We start from the raw sequence: 26718 nt of genomic DNA, 5'->3' as shown, positions 1-26718 counted from the left end.
TTTAATACAAACATTGCCAAGTATTACCAAATTTTGTTTTAATATTATTAAAACAGTAACAACAAAAAACAAGACTGGGTATGCAGTGCCACATCAATCCAAAGAGCAGTTCTAATCTAGAACTGGCGCTGTATAAGAGCCTAAGGGTAACTAACTATTATAAATGTGTGACTCTATGTTCTATGTCAAGACAAGTTCTCAGCTACAGAATTCTGAAAACCCTCACACTCCATCTTCTAAGGTCCCGGCAAAGGGGACAGGGACTTTTAATCAGAAAGCAGAGTAGTGATGGAGGTGCTGGTACTGATAACCACCACTGGCCTCACTCCTGGGTTACCAGGGGAGGAATCTGACATCACAGCAGGAAGGTTGGAGAAGGGGGGCCCATTCCACAGGGCTCTGTGGCTTCTGAGAACATGAGTCTTAAGTTACGTTTTTAAACACTGTTTCCCCCAGTCCTAAAATTCACCCAGGAGACAGGCTGGCTTAAATGCAAAGAGAAAACCGATCAGCCTGCAGGGCTGCGTCCTAGTCAGGGATGTCAAACGGCTGCGCGCTGATGACCTCCCCGGTCTCGGTGACGATGGCGTCGTAGACCCAGCGGCGGTTGCAGCGGCACTCGGGCCCACACTTGTTGGAGTTGCACTTGGGGCAGGGGTAGAAGCAGCCCAGGCAGTTCTTCTCCAGGCAGTCGCAGAGGTCCGCGTCGTTGCAGATGAGCCTGCCGCTTTTGTCGTACTTCTTCATGACTCTGCAGAGGAAAAGAATGGTGCTAGCAATCTGCCAAAATAAGCTCCCTTTGTTCTGAAGAAGCACAACCCTAAAGATGACCCAGCCACACTTCAGAACTTTAGAAGGCAGTATGTCCTGGGAAATTCAGTCCACACACTCCCTGACCCATAGTCAGGCTGCCAGAGAGTGATGCTCCATCCTCCAGCACGCTGGGAGGCGTGATAGCCAACTGAAGCCAACTGTGAGGAACAGCTGACTGGAAGCTACTGAAAGCTTCCTTCTACAAAATTTCGCTTAGAAATATAACCATTCTTAATGGGATTTTTTTCTACTACATTACATTTTTTTTTTCCTTTCTTAACAAGAAGCACTCCATACACCTAAAACTGGGCTTCACCTGGTGGCTCAGCGGTAAAGAATCTGCCTGCCAACGCAGGAAACACGGTTCCTTCCCAGATGCTGGAAGATCCCCGTCAAGGAACTAGGACGGCGCGCCCAGTCACCGAGCCTGTGCTCTCGCGCCCACGAGCCGCAGCTATGGAGCCCACGCTCCACAACTAGAGAAGAGCCCACACAGTGACCAAGACCTAACGTAGCCCCGAATAAATAAATACAGCAAATAACAAATGCTTAAAATAGGGGTCAACTTTCACAAAAAAGGAAGAAAGGACTTCCCTGGTGGTCCAGTAGTTAAGAATCTGCCTGCCGGTGCAGGGGACACAGGTTTGATCCCTGGTCTAGGAACTAAGATCCCACACTGTTGGGCGACTAAGCCTGCCAGTCACAACGACCAAGGCCTGAGCTCCGTAGCGCCTGTGCCCCGCAATGAGAGAAGGCACTGCTGTGAGAGGCCCAGGCCCTGTAACTGGAGAGCAGCCCCTGCTTGCTGCAACCAGAGAAAGTCCATGTGTCGCAGCAAAGGCCCGGTGCAGTCAGAAATGTATTTTAGAAAGAAAGCAAACAGAGAAAGCACTGTAGTGAACACAATCGCATTTCAAATAACTCAAGATAAGCATCCCAACTGTTAGCTACTACACTGACATCACTAAAAACAAAATCAGGCGAACCAAAGACGCCTCTGCTAACCGTCCCCTGAGGCCGTGGCTCCTGCCCCTGTCTCATCCCATTTTCACCCAGGGCGAAAGCAGGAGATTCTATATGAGTGGAGGACACTAGAGATCTACCTCGTGATTTGCGTCTGCTTGATGCCTTCAGCCTCTACAAGTCCAGGAAGCAAAAGTCTTCCACCAGGACTCTGCCACCCTCTCAAAACCAAACCATTCTGAAATAAATCCTTCAATACGGAGCTGCTTGAAACCCTGAGAATGACAAAAGTACCTTTGTAGGGCCTGTATCCATTATTCCCAGCTGAAGTCAGACAAGGCTGTGAAACTCTGACCTTCTGCACCCATGGTCCCCAAGCATTACCTCCCCTTCCTGTTAGCGGAGAAGGTTAAGGGTCACTACACAGATTTTCCTGATCATCTCAATGTAGTAGGACAGCCTTCCAATGAGGACTTACACTGGAAGCATTTCATCTGAGGAATGAGAGCGCCTACCCCCAACAGGAAACGCAGGTGTCAGCAGCCAAGGAGATGGAGAATCTATCATGGGAACGACAGGGATGGGGAGCTATGCAGCTGACAGAGAGCCCGGCTCAGCCTCTGTCCTCCCTGTGCCTTCACCCAAATACGCCCCACCACAACTCAGATGTCAAGACGGACCCTAGTTTCCTGCCCACTGATGCTATCCGCTGTAAGAGTCTAAGCTATCATATGTACAGAATTGTACAAGACACACATGCATAGATCAATAAAACACATGTGCCCACTGCCCAGCTTAATGAAGGCGTGTTGCGTCTTCAACATCTTCTTTATGCCCCACCCACTGCATCCCTCCACTTGGATGGAGATTCCAAAAGGAATCTCATCTCCTTGTTTTACTTTTTGTGATGCCATATGCATCATTCAGATGCAACATTCAGAAAACTAAGATCATGGCATCCGGTCCCATCACTTCATGGGAAATAGATGGGGAAACAGTGGAAACAGTGGCTGACTTTATTTTTCTGGGCTCCAAAATCACTGCAGATGGTGATTGCAGCCATGAAATTAAAAAACGATTGCTCCTTGGAAGGAAAGTTATGACCAACCTAGACAGTATATTAAAAAGCAGAGACATTACTTTTCCAACAAAGGTCCATTCAGTCAAAGCTATGGTTTTTCCAGGAGTCATGAATGGATGTGAGAGTTGGACTATAAAGAAATCGAAGCACCGAAGAACTGATGCTTTTGAACTGTGGTGTTGGAGAATACTCTTGAGAGTCCCTTGTACTGCAAGGAGATCCAACCAGTCCATCCTAAAGGAAATCAGTCCTGAATATTCATTGGAAGGACTGATGCTGAAGCTGAAACTCCAATACTTTGGCCACCTGATGCGAAGAACTGACTCATTGGAAAAGACCCTGATGCTGAGAAAGGTTGAAGGCAGGAGGAGAAGGGTCGACAGAGGATGATAACATGATTGGATGGCATCACCAACTCAATGGACATGAGTTTGAGCAAGCTCTGGGAGTTGGTGATGGACAGGGAGGCCTGGCCGGAGAAGGCAATGGCACCTCACTCCAGTACTCTTGCCTGGAAAATCCCATGGACGGAGGAGCCTGGAAGGCTGCTGTCCATGGGGTCGCTAAGGGTCGGACACGACTGAGCGACTTCACTTTCACTTTTCACTTTCATGCATTGGAGAAGGAAATGGCAACCCACTCCAGTGTTCCTGCCTGGATAATCCCAGGGATGGGGAAGCCTAGTGGGCTGCCGTCTGTGGGGTTCCACAGAATCGGACATGACTGAAGTGACTTAGCAGCAGCAGCAGCAGGGAGGCCTGGCATGCTACAGTCCATGGGGTCACAAAGAGTTGGACATGACTGAGCAACTGAACTGACTGATGCCCTATGTGTATATATCTCCAAGCACTCTGCATTTTCCTTTCTGTAATTTTCTTTTTGAATTCTATATCATGGTTTGAGATTTGTCCATGGTAGCACATGTAGCTATAGTCAAATATTTCTACGTCTATAGGTATTCCACTGTACAAATATACCGGCTACTTATCTTTTCCATAATGGATAGGCATTTGGATTATTACTGCTTTATTTTCTTTGCTATTGCAGAGCTGAGTTTGTTGAACAAGTCTCCTGTTGTACGTGTATGGGTGTTTCCAGGATATATACCCAGGTGTGAAGGTGTTAGGTCATAAGGTACATAGGCAGCAATGCAAGCTGTTTTAAAATAGTGGTTGTCCTATTTTACACTTTTTCATGTCCCATGGCTTCATCAACAGTGATATCAGAAGACTAAACTCTTTACCCACCTGGGCAGTGCAGCACTTCCCATACAGTACCAATAAAGAAGCTTCAGCACCCTGAGTGTTCACTAGCGTGTGTGTGTGTCTGTGTCTGTGTGTGTCTAGTTGCTCAGTCGTGTCCGACTCTTTGTGACCCTATGGGCTGTAGCCCACCACTCTCCTCTGCCATGGGAATTCTCCAGGCAAGAATATCGGAGTGGGTTACCATGCCCTCCTCCAGGGGATCTTCCCAACCCAGGGATCAAACCCAGGCCTCCCACATTGAAGGCGGATTCTTATCAACTAAGCCACCAGGGAAGCCCAAGAATACTGGAGTGGGTAGCTTATCCCTTCTCCAGGGGATCTTCCTGAACCAGGAACCGAACTGGGGTCTCCTGCACCGCAGGCGGATCCTTTACTGGCTGAGAAAGCCTTTTCTTCTATGAAATAAATAACCTATTCACTGTTTGCTTCATTTTTCTCTTAGGATGGTTATCTTTTCCTTCAGAAATAACTTCTCCTACTGTGTGATATCTCTCTCATTATTTTTAGGGTGTATTGCAAAGGGCATTAACTCTTAATTTTAATGTAGTCAAACATATCAACCTTTTTCTTTATGGTCTTAATTTATGCCTCTGATGTGCTAGCAATAATTGAATTTATGATACTTCTGTGCCCTTCTGATACTTGAATTCACTGCTATGGGTATATTATTTCTCCTAATGGAAAGGGACGGAGCAAAGGGACAAAGTAGGTGATGAAACTGTTAACCTCGCTAGAGGACTGTAATGAAGAAAGCAGTACGGAAGACCCCTATAAGGTAATGATCACTAAAGAAGGCACGCTGGCTTACCCACAAAACCAAGCAGGCTTGCTCAGCAACAACAGCATGAGACATGCCCCAAACAAGAAAACAGTGCTGGCACGAGACCCACGTCCTGCCCAGGGAGCTCAGGAAGTTACTGATCCCTAGGAGGTGCTCCGGAGAAGGCAATGGCAAGCCACTCCAGTACTATTGCCTAGAAAATCCCATGGATGGAGGAGCCTGGTAGGCTGCAGTCCGTGGGGTCACTAAGGGTCAGACACGACCGAGCAACTTCACTTTCACTTTTCACTTTCCACTTTCACACATTGGAGAAGGAAATGGCAACCCACTCCAGTGTTCTTGCCTGGAGAATCCCAGGGACGGGGGAGCCTGGTGGGCTTCCGTCTATGGGGTCACACAGAGTTGGACACGACTGAAGTGACTTAGCAGCAGCAGCAGGAGGTGCTCTCTGGATACATAAAAAACAATGATTTATGGAAAGACGACATTTCCAAATGAAGGGCCCTCACTGCACTGAGACCTGAAATAATTTTTCCATAGTTCCAATGACAGTCGTGGCTTGACCATGTAGGGACAAGAAAACTTCCCTGCCCAACCTGGAGGAGGAGCTGATTAGACAGCTAAGAAAGAGGAAGAAGGTGGTGGTCTTTCCCTCCTCCTACTCTTCCTTTGATTATAAAACAGTAGCCCACTAAGTTCTCAGGGCCTGGTACCCTCTCGCCTGCCCATAACCCTTCCAAGCATCCTATTCTAACAAATCGCTTACCTGTAACTTTGCCTCTGGCTGACTTCTTCCTGCCCTGAGACACAAAGGACCAGAGTCCCTGGGAGCCCCTGAAACTCCACCTAGAGGCTGCATGATGACATGTGTGCTGAGTCACTGCAGTCAGGTCCAGCTCTCTGCAACCCTGCAGACTGCAGCCCACCAGGCTCCTCTGTCCACGGGATTCTCCAGGCGAGAACACTGGAGGGGGTCGCCGTGCCCTCCTCCAGGGGATCTTCCTGACTCAGGGGTGAACCCCTGTCGCTTATGACTCCTGCACTGGCAGGCAGGTTCTTTACCACTAGTGCCACCAAGGAAGCCCTTCATAATACACCTTTCTTCATTTTAATCATCTTTCATACTACAGCTAATACTCCAGTACAAGGAATTCTGAAGCATGTTTTTAAAAAATTGATGCCTCATTGGGGATTACAGCCTATTTCTTGAAACTGCCAACTTCCAGACACATGGGGTGATGCTATACTTTAGAAAATACATTTTCAGTATACATGCTACTGAAGCGAGCACTGAAAATACATTTTTACATCATAAAGAAGAGGCAACCTGTAATTACTTTGTCAAGGAGATCTCATGCATTTTATAATCCCACAGATCAAATATAATAAATCTTGATCTTACTTGCAGTTTACAGAAAAATACTCATTCATCTTTGACATTCGTGCTTTCTTTTTCTGCTGCCTTGTTTCAGGATTAAAGTCAGCTACCTGTGGTCCAGGATTTTGAAATGCCAAGCATTTTAACTGCCGCTCTATCTGTTGCTATGAAACAAATAAAATGAATTAGTAGTAAGAATCTGATCATTTTATCTGTTTTACATTGCATCAAGATGCAGTTTCTGTAACCTTTACCATAATGGCATGACAGGTCAGCTCTTTTATCTAGAGAAATAAATAGTTTAATCTGATTAGTTTCAAAAGATGATGTAAAATTTTTCATATTAGGTCATTCTTTCTGAATAAACAAATACATAGTGCAAAACTACATATAATTGAAAAATAAAAAAACAAGGGGGAACAGAAGAATTTCCTTTAAACCGGGAAAACACCCCTTGGCTTCACAACACTGGTGGGGATGGAGTAAAAACCATTCAATCGGCAAAGTGTCCAGAACACAGTGAGAGCACAGCACACAAAGCCCTCCACCCCTGCTCAGCAGAGGGGCACCCAGCCTCTGGGGTCTGATACCTGATGATCTGGAGTGAAGCTGACATCATTAATAATGGAGATAAAGTGCACAATAAATGTAATGCACCTGAATCATCCTGTAACCATCCCCTGCCCCCGCCTCAGTCCATGGATAAATTGTCTTCCATGAAATCAGTCCTGAGTCCCAAAAGGGCTGGCGACTGTTGCTCTAGGGATGTCTCCAAACTCACTGCCCTGGGGGTGTGGACCCCACCAGGGTACCGATGCAGAATACAGCCACCTGAGGGATCCTCTCTCAGTCAAAGCCAGATTGTAAGAAGAAAACTCTTGCTTGAATGACTTTCTAGCGTGTTAGTGGAAATTTTCAAAATACCTGTTTGGGGATATTTATCATCTGAATTGGAGAAGGAAATGGCAACCCACTCTAGTATTCTTGCCTGGGAAATCCCATGGACAGAGGAGCCTGGAAGGCTACAGTTCATGGAGTCACAAAGAGTTGGACATGACTGAGTGACTAACACAAGGAAAACAACCTGCCTGCAATGAGGAAACATGGGTTCGATCCTTGGGTTGGGAAGATGTCCCAGAGAAGGGGACAGATACCTATTCCAGTATTCTTGCCTGCAGAATCCCATGGACAGAGGACCCTGTTGGGCTACAGTCCATGGATCGATGTCAGGCATGACTTACCGATTAAACAACAACAAACTGGAAAGGCAAGTAATAAAAATGCTTCAATCAATCCTGAGAACTAATTTTGATCATGCAGCACACATATCAGCAGGGAAGGCAATGCTCTTTCAAAGGTGGTTAGAAGAAAGTAATCTGAGTTGCCCCAAAAACACTTTCGTCTAACACACATATGAAATAGGACATTTCTAACCAAAGGGAAACTTTCAATGTAACAAATTAGTAACAGAACCTCAGGCTTTTCTTAGAAATAGTCTAGTCACTCTAAAATAATATGGGTATGTTTCTTTAAATTTCATTTTGGTTGGTGTGTATGGCTTTGTTTTACAACCTTAGGAAACAATTCTGTATTTAGGTATAGGTGTGCAATAAACACAGCTTACCATGATCTACTATTCTCTGCAGCACAGCAAGGGATTAGATGTCTCTGCTCAAACCCTGGCTCTGCCACTCTTACTGGGGTGCTTTAAGCACATTCCTACGTCTTCTAAGACTCAGCTTCTCCTTTAGCAAAATGGATTAACAATAGTATCTCGTGTTAAGGGTTAGGTGTGTTAACATGGGCCAAGTTTTAGAGCCAGGATTAGTGTATCATGGGGAAAAATACACAAGGATTTGTTAAATGAAAATACTTGACCATATTCTCTACAATTATTCTATCCCAAGGGTAGGACCTCAAGGCACAGGACACTGGGAACCGAGAGGCACAGAGGGCACAGGTGAGACGGGAGCAGCCTGGCGGTGAGCAGGGTGAAGACGAGGGAGAGAGATCTTTCCCGTGGAGTCCTGACGGGGCCACCTTCCCACCCAAATCCCACAGGGCATCTCAGAGATCCCCACACCGAGAACTCCCCGAATACCACGGAATCATAGTATCCATGTGCCATACCAGTTGCTTCTGTCCGATCTGACAGTTTTTCTCAGGAGAACTTTGACCTGCAGGTCTCTCTTGCATGGAACTGTTTTTTCCTGATTGTTCACTCATTTCTGATCACTAAAGAGAAGTAATTGGAAAAAACAAATACACATTAACATCCTATATTCCGAGTAACTTAACCCTGTGAATTTCCTGCTCTCTCCCTACATCTTAATCTCTTTCAAAGCCACACTTACCGGAAAAACCATTGCTTTCCTGGCTCTTAATTTTTCTTTACCACTCACTCTTAAATCCTGCATCTGACTTCTCCAGAATGCTTTACTGATGTCTTCTCGGCCTGGTGTTCAATGAGCAAAGTACCTTTGACAGTTTTTAGCACTGCAGACCTTGCTGGAGCAGGCAACCCTGGGGCCATCCATTCCTGCTCAAGAGGACTAGAAATTCTTAGACCTGGGTTCTCCGCCCCCTTAACACTTACTTCCTTGAAAAACAGTAAGACGTGTTAATATCATACAAACATCGTCAGTAACTTTGCGAACATCTCTGCTCCCATGGTTTCATTATCACATCTGCCGAAATCATTGCCCGGGTTGCCTCCAAAAGCCCCAACTTCCTCACTTAAGTTTTCTGACAAATTTCTAACACAACTTGTGGTAAATGGAAGCAATCAGTTTTCCATACAACTCAGCTGCTTACATGCCTATAATTTACTTTGAAATACTTCAGTATACATACAAGATGTCTCTGCAGGCGTGTGTGTGTGTGTGTGTGTGTGTGTGTGTGTGTGTGTCTGTGTGCGCGCGTCTTAGGTGAGGCTAACACATGCTGCCAATGACAAATGCACACTCTGGGCTGCTCTGCAGTGTTCTGCCAGAAAGGACCACGCTCAAGAGACGGTACTATGCCCTGCTGGCTCCAACCTCCATGCTGGGAGCAGGGCGCTGTTTCTAACAAAGGACCTGAGGGTTATGCTCAGTTATGACCAGTCCATCCACACCACCGCTCTGCCTGCCAACCAGAAACTCCAATCCCACCGACGCCTCTGCATTCTCCCATGTCTAGGGCCACTACATGTGGACTGTCCACTCTTCCGTACCCCCTCTCCAGTTCCCAAAGTAGGTTAGAAGTCATGCTGACTTTTCTTTCCTAACATTCCTAACATTGATTCTTCCTTTCCATTCTCTATCAGGTAGTTGTTGTTTAGTAACCAAGTCGTGTCCAACTCTTTGCGACCCCATGGATCTCGACCCTAAAATCCTCTAATGTTTCACTCCCACCTTTTATTTCAGTGGAGTTGAGTTCAGACTGAGTTCTGGCTTTCCTTCTCTATGAGAGCTTGGTATAAAATCTACATTGCTTGTTTCACTCGGTTGGGTGCAGTTTTTGCTTTGACACTATCCCATGCAATTTCACATCTCATCAGCCAGACATTCCCGGGGAGCATTTCCCCAGCTATATGGAGATAAAACCACATGGAACTATTTTAAAGTGATCAATTCCTTGTCAGATGCCAGCCCTACTGGGGTGACCATTTGCGGAGGAAAATTGTGATGATCTCCAATTAATAAGCTCTAAAGGTGAATCCTTATCCTTAGAAAATTACAGGCGATGTTATTAGGATAGGTATAATTTTCTCCACTGTTTTGCCATCTCATCCTAAAACGATGGCCCACAATTTCTTCCTACCCTAAATATACCCAGAACATTGTGGTCATGCTGATATTCTTAAATCAGAAACATCTTTATCTGATTCCTATGAAGACTTCAGTGACTCCCCTCTGCCAATAACATCCCACATCCCTGGCATAACAGTGAAGGTCCATCAATATGAACTCTGATGACCTATCTAGGCTCACCTCCCCAAATTCCTTCCCTTGGGCCAAAGCTACTGAGCTACCCACTCCTGTTACCACCCCTCCCATTGCTTACCTAATTCTAGCCTTCCCCTTTGAACTCTGGTTTATCTCTTTACTCCAAGAAGCCTCCCCATCACTCTCATCGTCAAACAGTCCTTTCTTTCTTGGGCTCAGTTTGAAGCTTCCTCTAGAAAATTGCCCCCAGAGGGGTCCTAAACCTTCTAGCTTCTTCATGTAACAAATTTTCTTCCACATAGGAACAGACATGACTTTATGATCTTTGCAACCAAGAACATCTGAAAGAGCATCCATTTAACTACATTGGGAGAAACTAATATTTCATGCAAATCCTCGACCCAACATGCCTTTAAGTCCTTCATATTTTCCAGGCAAAAGAGTACTGGAGTGGGGTGCCATTGCCTTCTCCTTCATGAAATGTAGGTCTCCACAAATAGATTAGATTAGGGGTAAAACTTACTCCTTCCTACTCTAAATAAAGCAAACGGAATTTTTAGTAGAATTCCACCAGGTCCTAAAACTAATTGGATATATTAGAAGTCCAAAATATCTGTCCCAGGAAAAGTAATAAAATGTTTCAGAACTCCATTTATTCCCCTGCTTGGCATTTCCCATGCAGGGCTTCCTAACCAGAGAAGGAAAGCAGGGGGTCCTTGAAATTGGGATGAATAAAGAATACCTATTTATTTTTACTCATCTTTAACTGAAATTCTGATATTTCCTTTTATTATAAGGCAACCAACAAACCACAATAGTCTTAGTCACACTTTTGACAGAAGTTTTTTATAACTCATTATAGTTAAGGATATATCAAAATGTTATTGAGACTCATCATCTCTTCAAAATGATGGTAGATCTCATTTGACACATTAATAATAAAACATATGCATGATAAGTCACCTGAGTCTTGTCCAGTTCTTTGCAACCCTATGGACTGTAGCCCACCAGGTTCCTCTGTCCATGGGATTCTCCAGGCAAGAATACTGGAGAGGGTTGCCATGCCCTCCTCCTGGGAATCTTCCCAAACCAGAGATTGAACCCATGTCTCCTGTGTCTCCTGCATTGCCAGGAGGGTTCTTTACCGCTAGCACCACCTGGGAAGCCCCAATAAAACATATATCACCAACATAAATTGTTTTTTAACATTTTGATAAATGTATTTCAATATAATTGGTTTTCTTTGTAACCTTATAGATTTTTTTCTATATGATTAAAAACATTATTCTGGGGAAAAAAAAAACATTCTGAGAAATGGTCCATAGATACAACAGCTGGCCAAAGGCATCCAGATCACAAATAAGATTAAGATTAAGAATACTGGAGTGGGTTGCTATTTTCTTTTTCAGGGGATCTTCCTGACTCAGGGATTGAACTTGCGTCTTCTGAATCTTTAATGAAAGGCAGATTCTTTACCACTTAGCCACCTCCCTGGTGGCTCAGAGGTTAAAGCGTCTGCCTCCAATGCGGGAGACCCGGGTTCGATCCCTGGGTCGGGAAGATCCCCTGGAGAAGGAAACGGTAACCCACTCCAGTATTCTTGCCTGGAGAATCCCATGGACGGAGAAGCCGGGTAGGCTACAGTCCACGGGGTCGCATAGAGTCGGACACGACTGAGTGACGGAACGGACGCCCAGTACATAGCTAGTACTCAATAAATATTTCATAAATATCATGCTAATAATGCTAATTATGAGGCTCCTACTATGTGCCAAGCACTTTGTTAACCACCATTCTACATATATTATTTCATTTAATTCCACTACTGCACTCTGAACTAGATACTGCTGTCCCTGTTTTACAGATGAGGAAACTAAGGCCCAGAAAGATCATGTAGGCCACATGGGTTTAAAATCCAGATTTGTCTGACTCCCTAAACTAAGCCCTTTTCAGCAAGTTACACTGCTTCAAGCTTTGTGTTTATGATGACCACAGGGTACTGTTTAGGGATGGGATGTAATCAACCTGAGCCATTCGGAGCCTTTTCAGGGAAAACTGTACTAGAACAGGGGAAGATGCACTAAGATCCACTCAAGTCCGCCTCCTCCCACCTCTCTGTCCCAGCATACACCTCCAAGATGTGCTGGGAAAGGGGCCCCATCTCAGACTCATGAGCCACAACTGACCTCAGGATTGGGTTCATAAGTCAGCTGAAAAAAAAGGAAAGTTACGAGTTGACTCACTGGAAAAAGACTCTGATGCTGGGAAGGATTGGGGGCGGGAGGAGAAGGGGACGACAGAGAATGAGATGGCTGGATGGCATCACTGACTCGATGGAGGTGAGTTTGAGTGAACTCTGGGAGTTGGTGATGGACAGGGAGGCATGGCGCGCTGTAATTCATGGGGTCGCAAAGAGTCGGACACGACTGAGCGACTGAACTGAACATACAGATAAGATTACTCTTAATAATCCTTTCAGAAAATGCTGACTGGGAAGAGCCCTGGACAGACAGGCTTTTCTCCAGTTTCTCAGATTAGGAATCAGATGAAGTATTAATAGTTAACTTATACGTACAGGTGGCACCAGTGGTAAAGAATCCGCCTGCTAATGCAGGAACAAGAGACCCGGGTTCGATCCCTGGGATGGGAAGATCCCTTGGAGGAGGAAATGGTATCCCACTCCAGTATTCTTGCCTGGAGAATCCCATGAACAGAGGAGCCTGGTGGCTACAGTCCGTGGGGTCACCAAGAGTTGGACACAACAGCACACACACTCCTACTATACACACACAGGAGCCAGCATGGTTGAATTATGTTTACCTTTAGACTCCAGATCCAAGTTTTTCACTCTGTGGAGGCCTCCAGAACTAGGTCACCCTAGAAACAGCACTGGGTCCTGAGCCCCGCATTTCTGCTCACTCTCAGGCACCCGTCATCGAGGAAAATGCAGTGAAATGACTCACACCATAAGCACTTAACCCTCTCTTTGGGTTGCCTCCAGCAAGGTATGGTTGAAGTCAGCTGATGGTATCTTGCACAAGGTAAAGTGCTTTCTCTACTTTTATCCCTAAGGATATTTTCAAATTTTCAAGGGAGGAAAAGTCTTCAGTTTAAGCTCTAGCTCAAAAGTTGGTCTCCACTTTTACTCAGTAGCAGATAAAGGGGTTTATTCAGAGAGGCTCTCAGTCAGACATTCCTCAGCAAACATTCAGAAGTAAAACACACACGTTTTCATTCAATGCCCTTGAAGGAGAGTCAAGTTATCTTAATCTCATTCTGTCTCTAGCCTCAATTCCCATCCTTGGTGAAAATGACAGATCACTGAGATAATTGACACGTGAGCCAAATCCCACCAGGGACATGTTTGGGAAAAGAAACAATTTTGGTGCTTGTGATCAATTTAGGCCATTCCCTTGCTGCTCCCTCCTGGCTGAGTCAGTTGTATTCCAAGCCACAAAATCACTCGATATCTCCAACAAAATCTCCATCGCCCTTTGTCCATAAGAATTAAAAGTTATTTTAATCCAAGTCTTTGAGAGTGTTTTAAAAACAACGTTAATGCTTTAGAAACAACTTTATTTGCAATGTATAATGATTCCTAGAACATTTTTATTGCTGGATTTGCCACACACATACATGCAAAATGGCCCAGTATAAAATAATGTGAAAACAGCTATCATAAAGTAATTTGAAATGCACTCAAGAGAATATAAGCTGTGCGACCATACTGCTGCTTTTATTCTATTTTTTGTTAGTGCCAGGAAGGCTGCATTCTGTGGTCAGTCTGAATGAAACCAAAGCCCCTAAAGGGTTCACACCTCACTCATTATCTGGATCTCTCGAGTTATACATTTATACTCCTCCTTGCGATTTTAAGGATTACCAAAAAAAAAAAAAAAAAAGATGTCTGCCTGATGACTCTGCCCCATCAATGGAAAGCAAAGAAAGAATAAAACTGGTTTATGAGACCAGCAGCCTGGGGCATTTCAGCCTGATGCTGCTAAATATACATTCAAATGTGTCCTGGTAAATATACTTCAGAACCACTCATCCCAAATTTCAAGTGTGGAGGTCCTTTTTCCTAAGGCCCTTGTACGCTCATTTCTTAGTTTTCGTTTTTGTTTTACGACGCTCTGCAACAAAAGCACCCCAATTTTCTTTTGCTCTTACCTACACCACATTGACTGTGTTAGTATCTATTCAGAATCGACATCCGGTGACTTGCTTTTGCCTCTACTCTCTCTGCAGCCTCAGAGGGACTCAAGAGCATCATTTGAAAAGGAGGGTCTTTCCAGTGATGATTTTCACAATGTTGTGAGTGCCTACTTCTCAATGAGAGTTGCCTTGCCAAGCCGAAGCAGTGGGAAAGAGAAAGCACACATACCTTTATGTTTGGATGATAAAGAAGAGAAGACGACCAGACAAAGAGAAACTGTACTGCCTTGTTTCCTTTGTTTTGCTGAGAAACCGCAGAACCCTCTAGGGGAAAAGTCAGAAGGCCCCTAAGGTGCTCCTACAATTTAATGCTTTGTCAGAGTGGCTGAGAGGAGGAGAGGTGGAAAAACAGAGGGGCTGGAGGGTAGGGGTAATTGTTACCTATCTCTTCCACCACGAGGCTATCTAAAATCACGTAAAATCAGGCAATGATCATTTCACTTGCTCACCCATCTTCAATCTGCAATAAGCAACAAATCTAGAATCCACAATTTAACTCTACTGCTCAATGTTATATCTCAACTTCAGATATTCAACTAATGTTAACAGTAAATTGTTTCCTAGCTATTTTTATACTTCAGTATAAACAGCCCAATATACATATTATAGATACATATATGTAGTAAAGGCTTCCCTGATGGCTCAGATGGTCAAAGAATCTGCCTGCAATGCAGGAGACCCAGGTTCCATTCCTGGGTGGGGAAGATCCCCTGGAGAAGGAAATGGCTACCCACACCAGTATTCTTGCCTGGAGAACTCCATGGACAGAGGAGGCTGGAGGGCTACAGTCCATGGGATTGTGGAGTTGGACTGTGACTGAGTGACTAACACACAACACACACACACACACATACAGAGTAATCTCGCAAAGAACAAAGAAGGGAAACAAAACTGTCAGTCATAAGGAGCTTCCAAACCATCTGGCAGGGATACAAGACAGAAGGTGGTACCAGAATTAAGTATGTTTGATCTGAATTTTATATATCCATTAAGTAACTGCTATATTTTTGAGATTACACAGTAAGTATTGCATATATGTATATACACATATACACACACACACATTTAAGCTAAAAACCATTTAGAAAAAAACTGTGGTCTCAGAGGAAAGCTAAACCATGTTTATAAGCTGTGCCTAAGACATACATTAATCTCTAAATTATAGTCCTCTAATCACTCTCCTCTGTCACCAGAACTCAGATATTGTGATGTGAATCATTAAAACCACTTTCCAGAGAGATTAACACCCACCTCATTCATTTCTGAATTATATGGTAAAAACCATCATTTCACTCCTAATAACTTTTGCCACAAAAACAAGGAAAAAGGAAAGAAAATCTTATAAGAGCTTGCAGTCCCTTTGGCAGTGATGTAAAACCTTAAGGTGGTACTGGAATTAAGTATGTCTGACCTGAATTTTATAACCATAAGGTAAAGGCTGTATTTTTGAGATTACATAGTAAATTCTTCCCATCAAAAATACGTCATCTTGCCATTTAAGGATTCAGTTCAGTTCAGTTCAGTCGCTCAGTTGTGTCCGACTCTTTGTGACCCCATGAATCACAGCACGCCAGGCCTCCCTGTCCATCACCAACTCCCAGAGTTCACTCAAACTCATGTCCATCGAGTCGGTGATGCCATCCAGCCATCTCATTCTCTGTCATCCCCTTCTCCTCCCACCCCCAATCCCTCCCAGCATCAGACTCTTTTCCAATGAGTCAACTCGTCGCATGAGGTGGCCAAAGTATTGGAGTTTCAGCTTCAGCATCAGTCGTTCCAATGAACGGACTGATCTCCTTTAGAATGGACTGGTTGGATCTCACAATCCTCAAATCAGGTAAAAATCCTACCAGGTTTTTTCACAGGCAATCACACCTTACAAAAATACATCTTTGGCCAATGTTTGGCTTTGTTCTTACATGGCTGACAGGAGAATGTGCTCTTCACTGATCTGACCACACAAGATGCAACAGAAAGAACAAACATACATCAAGGGCCAAATACAAGGGATTATCCTCTAAAACTGAAGTAAAATCCTCTAAAGGATACGGATTGTGATCAACCAAGAAAAGTCCCAACTGAAAATCTTTTTTAAAAATTTAAGTGCTAAGAAGCATGTGCCACAAGTTCGAAAGTTATTGATTCCTCTTATTTCTTCAATTTGAAAAAGAATATAAATTATACAAAATAATTTTCCTGTATTATTTTCAAGTTTCTCAAGCAAAATCTAATGATTTTAATAGTGGAGGGAACTACATATCTTACAATATCTTATAATGAAAACAAATCTGAAAAAGAATATATATATATGCATAAGTGAATCACTGTGCACTTGAATTAACACAACACTGTAAAGTAACCACACCTCAATAAAAAAAGGGGGAGACCTGCTTAAAATCCAAAACATTGCAAACTAATCATGCAACTAGCAAAGCTTCAGAGGAACTTTACATCACTTTTAAAAAAGATAACAATATGATTTTAAAAGATGGAAGACAGTATTTTGTAAAGTTAATTATACCTTGCTAAAGTTCCTAGTCCTATTATAAAGAGTGAAGTAAGCCAGAAAGAAAGAAAAACACCAATACAGTATACTAACGTATACATATGGAATTTAGAAGGATGGGAACAATGACCTTATATGCAAGACAGCAAAAGAGACACAAATGTAAAGAACAGACTTTTGGACTCTGGGGGAGAAGGCGAGGGTGGGATGATTTGAGAGAACAGCATTGAAACATGTATATTATCATATGTGAAACAGATCGCCAGTCCAGGTTTGATGCATGAGACAGGGTGCTCGGGGCTAGTGCACTGGGATGACCCTGAGGGATGGGATGGGGAGGGAGGTGGGAGGGGGGGTTCAGGATGGGAACACATGTACACCCATGGCTGATTCATGTCAATGTATGGCAAAACCAATACAATATTGTAATTAGCCTCCAATTAAAATAAATAAATTTATATTTTTTAAAATGTCATTTGAAATTAAAAAAAAAAAGATGGAAGACAGTATTTTGTAAAGCTAATTATACCTTGCTAAAGTTCCTAGTCCTGAATATATTGCACTTTGACATAACTTTGACTAAGAAAATAATTTTCTCTCTTCAGATGTTCTAGGTTTTTTAGAACTTCAGTCAGTTCAGTTCAGTCGCTCAGTCGTGTCCGACTCTTTGCGACCCCATGAACCACAGCACGCCAGGCCTCCCTGTCCATCACCAACTCCCAGAGTTCACTCAAACTCACGTCCATCGAGTTGGTGATGCCATCCAGCCATCTCATTCTGTTGTCCCCTTCTCCTCCCGCCCCCAATCCCTCCCAGCATCAGTCTTTTCCAGTGAGTCAACTCTTCGCGTGAGGTGGCCAAAGTATTGGAGTTTCAGCTTTACCATCAGTCCTTCCAATGAACACCCAGGATTGATCTCCTTTAGAATGGACTGGTTGGATCTCCTTGCAGTCCAAGGGACTCTCAGGAGTCTTCTCCAACACCACAGTTCAAAAGCATCAATTCTTCGGCACTCAGCTTTCTTCACAGTCCAACTCTTACATTCATACATGACCACTGGAAAAACCATAAAAAAACCATAGCCTTGACTAGACAGACCTTTGTTGGCAAAGTAATGTCTCTGCTTTTTAATATGCTACCTAGGTTGGTCATAACTTTCCTTCCAAGGAGTAAGCGTCTCTTCATTTCATGGCTGCAATCAGCATCCGCAGTGATTTTGGAGCCCCCCAAAATAAAGTCTGACACTGTTTCCACTGTTTCCCCATCTATTTTCCATGAAGTGATGGGACCAGATGCCATGATCTTAGTTTTCTGAATATTTAGTGGAGGTAAGTTAAAATTGGCTGCTTTTCTAAAATTAAGAATTCACATAGTAAAACATTCCTCAGTTACCTGTTAATTCCTGGAGTTTAAAATCCTTTATAGATAACCCTTGAACAACATGGGTTTGAACTGCACAGGTCTACTTGTACAGGAATTTTTTCCCAATACTATAATATTACATGATCCATGGACTTCCCAGGTGACGCCAGTGGTAAAGAACCTGCCTGCTAATGCAGTAGATATAAGAAATGAAGGTTCAATCCCTGGGTTGGGAAGATCCTCTGAAGGAGGGCACAGCAACCCGCTCTAGTATTCTTGCCTGGAGAACCCCATGGACAAAGGAGTCTGATGGGCTCCAGCGTATAGGTTCATGAAGAGTCAGACACAACTGAAGTGACTTAGAACGCAGGCACACACATGATTCACGGCTAGCTAAATCTGCTGGAGGTTGAATCCATGGATTCTGAGAACTTTGGACACAGACGAATTCTGGATATGCAAGTCTGGCGACAAGTTATGATCAGAATTTTGCCATCATAGAGGGTCAGCACTTCAACCCCCACACTGTTCAAGAGATCAACTGTTACTTTAAAAATAACACCACTCATAAACTTATTTATTGTAGCATTTCTTAAACTGGGAAATATTGGAATGCCCACACATACAAGCAGTGGTTGAACAAAGTAGGATGGAGTCACATGTACTGGAAATACAGACTACTACGCAGCTGTGAAAAAGAATGAGGAAGATCTTTATGACATAATTTACAGAATATCCTATTAACTGAAAATAACACAGCACAAATGAGTATTTACCTTTCATGTAAAGAAAGTATACTACCTTCATGTGAGAAAGAAGGGTATATAAGAAAATTTGTTATTTGTAGCCAAATAATTTTAATAAACCCAATGTGATATAGGATGTGGCTTATGAAGTAATTAAACAGCCACTGATTTTGAGAGTCAGGAGCATCGAGGAAGGGGCTGCAGTAGGAAACTCTCTAGTTAAACTTCCTAAATGCATTAGAATCCTTCTCAGCAACTACTGAACAGGCCTTCAGTGGGTTTATCTAAGCCTCCACTGGAAGGATCCCAATGAGATGAATCCTTCCTGTCTGATGCCATTATTGCAGGTTATTGTTTGATTAAGGTACTGTTCCATTGTCAAACTCTTACAAGTCGTACTTTTGAAAGGACAGACTTCCTAGTGGAATCACCAAGAGGTTCAGAAGTGGATGAAGCTGATACCCTGAACTAGGACCAGTGGCGTGATCACTGGCGGTGCTCACTGGGATCTATTATGACTGCTCTTTGAATCATTCACTTAGCAAGCACTGATTAAATACCTTACTGGCAAAGCACCTTGTGAAAGATAAAAAGACAAATAAGACATGATTCATCTCTTTAAAAGAGTCCTATCTCTGATTTGATCTCCCATTTCAAAGAGGAATGTTTCCCCAAAAATTTTATTCCATGGAGAAATTTGTTCATATTTTCTTCTGCTTTATGGTGTATTTGTTCTGCTGTGTATTCTACACCAGTTATTTGGTTTTTTTCTTAGTGCCTTTGCAAAGGTCCCATTCTAATCATTTCTGATTATCTCTGGTCATAGCATGGAGGCCATTCTTTCTGGCTTCACATGTGCTCTTGGCTTGCAATTCCTCTGACGTGGAATGTTCCTGGTCCTTTTACTGATCAAGACTAGGAACTGCACGGCTGACTGCCACCCTGTCTCCCCCATCCTACCACTCCAACAGCAAGCATCGCTTCCATGCGTCTCCACACTCTGCCCCATTTTCCTGGTCACTCAGGTGCCAAGGACATACTGAAAGTCTATTGAAGGCTTTCAATTCTAAGGGAAAGGTTTCCAGTGTCCCCCAGGGTCTGCTACTTTTTATTGGAAGGCTCTGCATATTGTTAAGGATCCATGGGTGCTGCATGGTCAGTCGCTTCAGTCATGTCTGACTCTTTGTGCCTCCATGGACTGTAGCCCGCCAGGCTCCTCTGTCCATGGAATTCTCCAGGCAAGAATACTGGAGTGTGTTGCCATTCCCTTCTCCAGGGGATCTTACTGCCCCAGGGATCGAACCCAGGTCTCCTGCACTGCAGGTGGATTCTTTACCCCTGAGCCACTGGGGAAGCCAGATCCACAGAACCATATATTTGCTCTCAGATTTCTTTCACTATTGGGACCAAATTTTACTTTATTTAACAGTAATTAGTCATGGGATGTGATTTTCTACTTTGCTCTGCTTCCTAAATTCACTGAATAAGGCATTTTCATCTCTGTTTCAAACTCCACACAGTTACCAGGCCAGCTTGGGGCCCTAGCCTGGTTTATCTGCCTTCAATCCTTCCTGATATCTCCACACATGACTACCATGGTCATCCTCCTAAAATCGCCTTACACTGTGTCACCTTCCTTCTCCAACACGGTGGTGGAGTTTTGTGATCTTCAGCCTTTGATACATGACCTGAGTCTGCTTTTCCAGCCTCACGGTTGCCGCATCCTTCCATTAACTTGTCACTGAGTGTCACTGATCCTTTCCTCAGTCCTGCTGCACAATTAAGAGTCAGCACCCTGCTTCTGTGTTTCTAAGATTGTGTTGGAGTTGTTGCTGTTTAGTTGCTAAGGTGAGTTCCACTCTTTGTGACTCCATGGACTATAACTTGCCAGGTTTCTCTGTCCATGGGATTTTCCAGGCAAGAATACTGGAGTGGGTTGCCATTTCCTTAGGGGATCAAACCCGGGTCTTCTGCATTGGTAGGCAGATTCTTTATCACTGAGCTACCAAGGAAGCCCTGTGTTATAGTTAGCTGTCTATATACTGGTCTCTGGTACTGGACTTATCTCATTTCAAAGCAACAGATTTCTTCATTTATTTTCCTTTTTAACACACTGACAAATTTAATTTAAAAACACTCTATTGTATCTGCTAGCATAATATTCTAAATTATATATCAAAAATGCTAAAAACAAAAGTATAAACAAAAATATATGGAAACATTCAAACAAAAAACATAGAATTGGCAATCATAATTTCAAACTTTAAGATGAATTAGGAAGGACAAGAAAGCATCATTTTTTATATTTATAAAAGATATATAGTCCCAATATAGCTATGATGATAATGGAGTTTTATGTAAATAAATAATATTGACATAATACAAGAACTGTTGGAAGCAAGGAGAGAGTAAGACTTCTTCAGTTCTGTAGTTTATGTCATAGGCATGAGCACACTGGGCCCAGTACATGATCACTGACACAAAGGAGCAGTGCCACTCGGGAGTAACTCAGGGAGCTGTTTCCTGGGAACCCAAGCAATAAAAGACACTTTCCCCAGGGTCTAACCCCCACCCCCACCCGTATCTCCTCCCATGCTGCCCAGGTAAGTTCGAAGGTAATAAGATCCCTGTCTCGCATAACTCACAAAGCAAACCTTAAGGTTCACACATAGCAGAACCCAAGAGCACTCCCACCCCATTAATCTCATATCTGCAAAGTGTCCTCTCCTTTTACTACAGTGGCAACCCAAATGAGCAAAGTGCAGATCTCAAACTTAAATTTTTTCTTATTTAAAACAGAAACAGACTCACAGACATAGAAAAACAACTTATGGTTACCAAAGGGGAAGTGGGAGGGATAATTTGGGAATTTAGGATTAACAGATACATACTATTGCACAGAAAATAGATAAACAAGTACCACCTACTGTATAACACAGAGAACTATTTCAGAAGCTTGTGATAACCTATAATGGAAAGGAATCTGAAAAACAATATATATGTGTGTGTATATGTATATGCTGTACACCTGGAACTAACAGGTATAACTAACTTACTACACAGCACTGTAAATCAACTATACTTCAATAAAAACAAAACCCTGAAAACTGCCAGATATTAGCAGTAGTTATCTCTGGATCTTTGTCTTATGCTATATTATTTCCTACACTTATCCATTTCCTGTAATAAACACGCCTTTTACAATTTTTTAAAGTATCAATAAATATTTCAAAAAACACTTGAGAATAAATGTTCTTATAGCGTGGCAAAATATGTCCAGCAGATGGCGCAAAACCTTAATCCAGAATTAGACTAATAAAAAATGATAACCCTACTGCTTCAAGAAAGCGCATGTGGAGGGGATGTTTCTTGGTGACCACAGGTCAGTCAATGTGCACACTGGCCCTAGAATTTCTGTGTTCCTCAAAGGTAACCTGTCTGACCTCTTCGACAGCCAAAGGCTAGTCATTACAGAGGAAAGGAAGACTATAAAGAGGGGGCAAATGGAACTTCAGAGGCTGCAACACAAGATGATTTATAGTGTCAACGTGATGTCACAACTGCAAAGGGTTTTGCAGGTTGTAGAGGCCATCAGTTTTCACACATTGTTTTTTAGATTTTTCTCAGAGTAAACCCCAATATACTGAGCCAATAAAACTCTAGCTATTCTAATTGGAGTGGGGGTCAGGGACAAGAGCCATCCTGAGCCCACTCTTTGTCCAAGTTTCCCCACCCCCGTACCTGTAGCTGGCATAATCAAGAATTGGCTATACTTAATCAACAGCCTGGAGAATCCAGGGGACGGCGGAGCCTGGTCGGCTGCCGTCTATGGGGTCGCACGGGGTCGGAAACGACTGAAGCGACTTAACAGCAACAGCAATCAACAGCTACGCAATCCATAAAATACTTCTAAGAAGCCCTAGAGAAACCCCCTAAGGGCAGTGCAATACTTTCACTTTACTACTCTCCTAAGAGGAGGAGAGTTTCCAATTTGAAAGGAAACATGTATAAAAGCAAACCAAAAAAGGTCACTAATTGCTTTTAAAAGAAAAAATCAGTAAGGACATTCAAAATGCATCAATAAATTCAATACTCTTATATTCCACACATTTGACATCTGCAATTAAAATTTATGTTGAATTAACTTTGGATTCACATAAATCCTTTTTATGATTTAAACTGCTTTTCAATCCTTTCCACGGTTTACGCAGACTATAGGAAGTCAGCATTTCAGCTAAATCAAGCTTTCATGAGAAATATAACCTTATTCTTGGATAAGCACATTCATTTGTATCAATAAAGTTTACTTGTATCAATAAAATATTCTTAAGCTGTACTCTCTGTACCATATTGCAAAATGCAATTATAAACCATAACAAATAGTGATTTGACAGAAAGCAACTAGGTTTTTTTAGAACATTTGGAATTCCATAAAAATCTGACTAAATAATGATTGCAAAGTAGAAGTAATAACCTATTTAAATGCATTCACCTAAAGTTTCTTTTCAACACAAGTCTAAATTTAGCTTTAAGAAATTATTTTTAGAAAGTTTTCCTTTGTTTTGAACAACTTATCTACCTGAAGCACTGCTTGTTATCTCTAAGAGTTGCCCGGCTGGTTAGCTGGTTTAGTCGCTCAATCTTGTCCTCTCTGTGACCCCATGGACTGCAGCCCGCCAGGCTCCTCTGTCCATGAGGATTCTCCAGGCAAGAATACTGGAGTGGGTTGCCAAGCCCTTCTCCAGCAGATCTTCACAACCCAGGTCTCCCGCATTGCAGGTGGATACTTGACCATCTGAGCCATGCTGTCTGGTTTATGGTTAAGGTTGTGGACTAGGGATTCCCAAGTTCGCTAGTGGTCAAGAACCTCCATGCCAATGCAGGAGACGTGAGACGAGGTTTGATACCTGGTTAGGGAAGATCCCTTGGAGGATGGCATGGGTTAATAACGTTTCACCTGTGGCTTCTCAGCATATTAACCATGTTCCAAGCTGACAGTCGGGGGTTTCCCTGATACCTCAGCTGGTTAAGAATCCGCCTGCAATGCGGGAGACCTGGGTTCAATCCCTGGGTTGGAAAGATGCCCTGGAGAAGGGAAAGGCTACCCACTCCAGTATTCTGGCCTGGAGAAATCCATGGACTGGAGTCACAGAGTCAGACACGGCTGAGCAACTTTCACTTTCAAGCTGACAGTCAAAACAAAAATACCTAAGTAAACAGCGTTTGGCAGTAAATGAGCTGGTCTCAAATTCTGACTTCTGGGGAGGGGTACTTTGCTGACAGAAAGGGCAGTCACAGCATCGGCTGCGTCTGGAGTGGTTAGGCAAGTACGGCCGAGGCTTCCCCTCAGAACCAGCAGATAATGTCAGGTCCAGTTCGGGTGCGGCCGGGACGCCGGCGGAGCCTTAAAAAAAAACAAACAAACTGACTTCTGCTCTCGGTGGCACAGTGGTGAAGAACACGCGTTCCCAACGCAGGAGACACGGAAGAGCCGCAAGTCCGATCCCTGGGTCAGGAAGGCAATGACTACCCACCCCAGGGTTCTTGCCTGGAGCGTCCCATGGGCAGAGGGAGCCTGACGGCCGGCAGTCCGCGAGGTCGCAGAATCTGAAGACACGACTGAAGAGTTTAGTCTCAGAATTTAGACTAAAGACTCTAAGACACGGTTGAAGCCACTGAGCACACACGGCCGCCTCTCCTAGCACTGGGGCCTTAAGCCTCCGTTTCCCCAGGTGGTAACATCGGAACAGTTAGCCTGACCTGAGTGGGTGATTAAGCGGTTTGTCTCTCAGCTCCAAACCCACCTTCTTCCCCTCCGCGGTTGGACGTTAGGACCAGGGTTCTGCAGACCAGTTTGACTCTGCCGACAGGGGACGGCGGCGGGCGACCCTGCTGTTTCCTGTTTCTGCAGCAACGCGTCCTCCTCAGCTCAGGGGCTGTTGCGTTCCAGTTCTCAGGAAACCTCCCCCAACCCCGCACCCTCCGTCCCCGCGGCCCCGCCCAATGTGTGCCGAGGCCCCGCCCAACGTGTCCCCGAGGCCCGGCCCAACGTGTCCCCGAGGCCCGGCAGAACGTGTCCCCAGGCCCACCCTGTGTCCCTGAGGCCCCGCCCAACGTGTCCCCAGGCCACCCTAACGTGTTCCCAGGCCCGGCCTAACGTTTCCCCGAGGCCCCGCCGAACGTGTCCCAGAGGCCCCGCCGAACGTGTCCCCAGGTCCCGCGTAACGTGTCCCCAGGCCCACCCTGTGTCCCCAGGCCAGGCCTAACGTGTTCCCAGGCCCGGCCTAACGTTTCCCCGAGGCCCCACCTGACATGTCCCCAGGCCCTGCCTAACGTGTTCCCCAGTCCGGCCTAACATGTCCCCAGGCCCCGCCGAACGTGTCCCCGCAGAGCTACCAGCACCAGCTGCCCCGGGCCCCGCCCCTGCAACTGACCCACGAGAAGGCAGTCACCACCGCAGGGTTCTCCCCGAGGCTGAGGAGCCAAGCCCCACACTGGGCTCGTCAGCCAGGGGCCACGCCAAGGGAAGAGGAGCCCCCGGGAGAGGCGTCTTTGAAGACCAGCGGGGCTTACTTTCAGGACGGCAGGAAGGCCGTGGGTCACAGACTCCACTCAAAGGCCGCAAACAGAATCTCGCACTCTCGCGGACCCAGGGCGGAGACGGTAATGGGAAAGCAGCCTGGGCCAGACCCACTTGCTGATCCCGGGAGACCCTCCTGGAGAGGCAGGAGGCAGCTGGGACTCACCCTGGGGACACACGCGCTGTCAGCAGCCACCTGTGGGAGCTCGTCCCACCACGAGGACGCTGGAGGCGGTAAACGCCCTTTCAGAATCCTGCCTCCAGCTTGTTAGTGCCGGGTCCAGGCCCCACCCACCAACCAGTTTGCACTGGATCTGACTGCCAGGGGCCGAGCAGCTGGCGGGGTATGAACACAGCCCCACCCACTAGCACGCAGGCTGCTGAAGGACCCCCCTGAACTCCCGGGGGGTCACAGCAGGGTCAGGACACAGCCCCGCCCACCGGAGGGCTGGCACTACACTAGCCCCCCGACATCCCAGAGCACCACAGCCAGCGACCCCCACCCCACAAATGTGTCCATCGGTGAACTGGCACTAGCCCTGGCCCCTCCCTTTTCTAATTAGTAAAAACGCTAATTAGAAAAGATACATGCTCCCTGTGTTTGTATGCTGTGCTTACTGGCTCATTCATGTCCGAGTCTTTGTGACCCCATGAACTCTTGCCCGCCAGGTTCCTCTGTCCATGTGGGTTCTCCAAGCAAGAATACTGAAGTGGGTTACCATGCTTTCCTCCAGGGGATCTTCCTGATCCAGGGATAAAAACGGGGGTATCCTGAATTGCAGGCGGATTCTTTACCAGCTGAGCTACCTTTATAGCCGCATTATTTACAATAGCTAAAATGTGGACTTCCCTGGTGGCTCAGAGGTTAAAGCGTCTGCCTCCAATGCGGGAGACCCGGGTTCGATCCCTGGGTCGGGAAGATCCCCTGGAGAAGGAAACGGTAACCCACTCCAGTATTCTTGCCTGGAGAATCCCATGGACGGAGAAGCCGGGTAGGCTACAGTCCACGGGGTCGCAAAGAGTCGGACACGACTGAGCGACCGAACGCAACGCAACGCAAAATGTGGAAGCAGCTTCGCAGTGGTAAAGAATCTGCCTG

General features: G+C 44.8%; 1 protein-coding gene across 1 annotated transcript; it reads right to left on the bottom strand.

The window, feature by feature from the left end:
• Window positions 1–91: 91 nt before the first annotated feature.
• Window positions 92–25000, bottom strand: ARL14EPL (ARF like GTPase 14 effector protein like). The gene is made up of 4 exons (XM_055436614.2): window positions 24844–25000; window positions 8412–8516; window positions 6306–6445; window positions 92–751 (listed from the first exon to the last, which is right to left on the bottom strand). The coding sequence occupies exons 2-4, from the start codon at window positions 8505–8507 to the stop codon at window positions 529–531; spliced, it is 459 nt and encodes a 152-aa protein (XP_055292589.1). The 5' UTR covers window positions 8508–8516; window positions 24844–25000; the 3' UTR covers window positions 92–528.
• Window positions 25001–26718: the final 1718 nt, after the last annotated feature.

Source organism: Moschus berezovskii, chromosome 9 (genome assembly GCF_049115385.1).
Source record: "Moschus berezovskii isolate FMDL1 chromosome 9, NW_MosBer_1.0, whole genome shotgun sequence".
In the NCBI taxonomy this organism is placed as follows: Eukaryota; Metazoa; Chordata; class Mammalia; order Artiodactyla; family Moschidae; genus Moschus; species Moschus berezovskii.
The sequence above is the reverse complement of the archived record's forward strand: the minus strand, read 5'-3'. Positions and strand labels throughout refer to the sequence as shown.

What these genes read in the sequence shown, in the direction of transcription:
- ARL14EPL (XM_055436614.2), bottom strand. Translation starts at nt 8,507, where the DNA reads ATGAGTGAACAATCAGGAAAAAACAGTTCCATGCAAGAGAGACCTGCA. An exon ending in AGATCGGACAGAAGCAACTG is followed by an intron (nt 6,446 to 8,411) that starts GTATGGCACATG and finishes TTTGTTTCATAG; the next exon opens with CAACAGATAGAGCGGCAGTT. An exon ending in TATTTTTCTGTAAACTGCAA is followed by an intron (nt 752 to 6,305) that starts GTAAGATCAAGA and finishes TTTCCTCTGCAG; the next exon opens with AGTCATGAAGAAGTACGACA.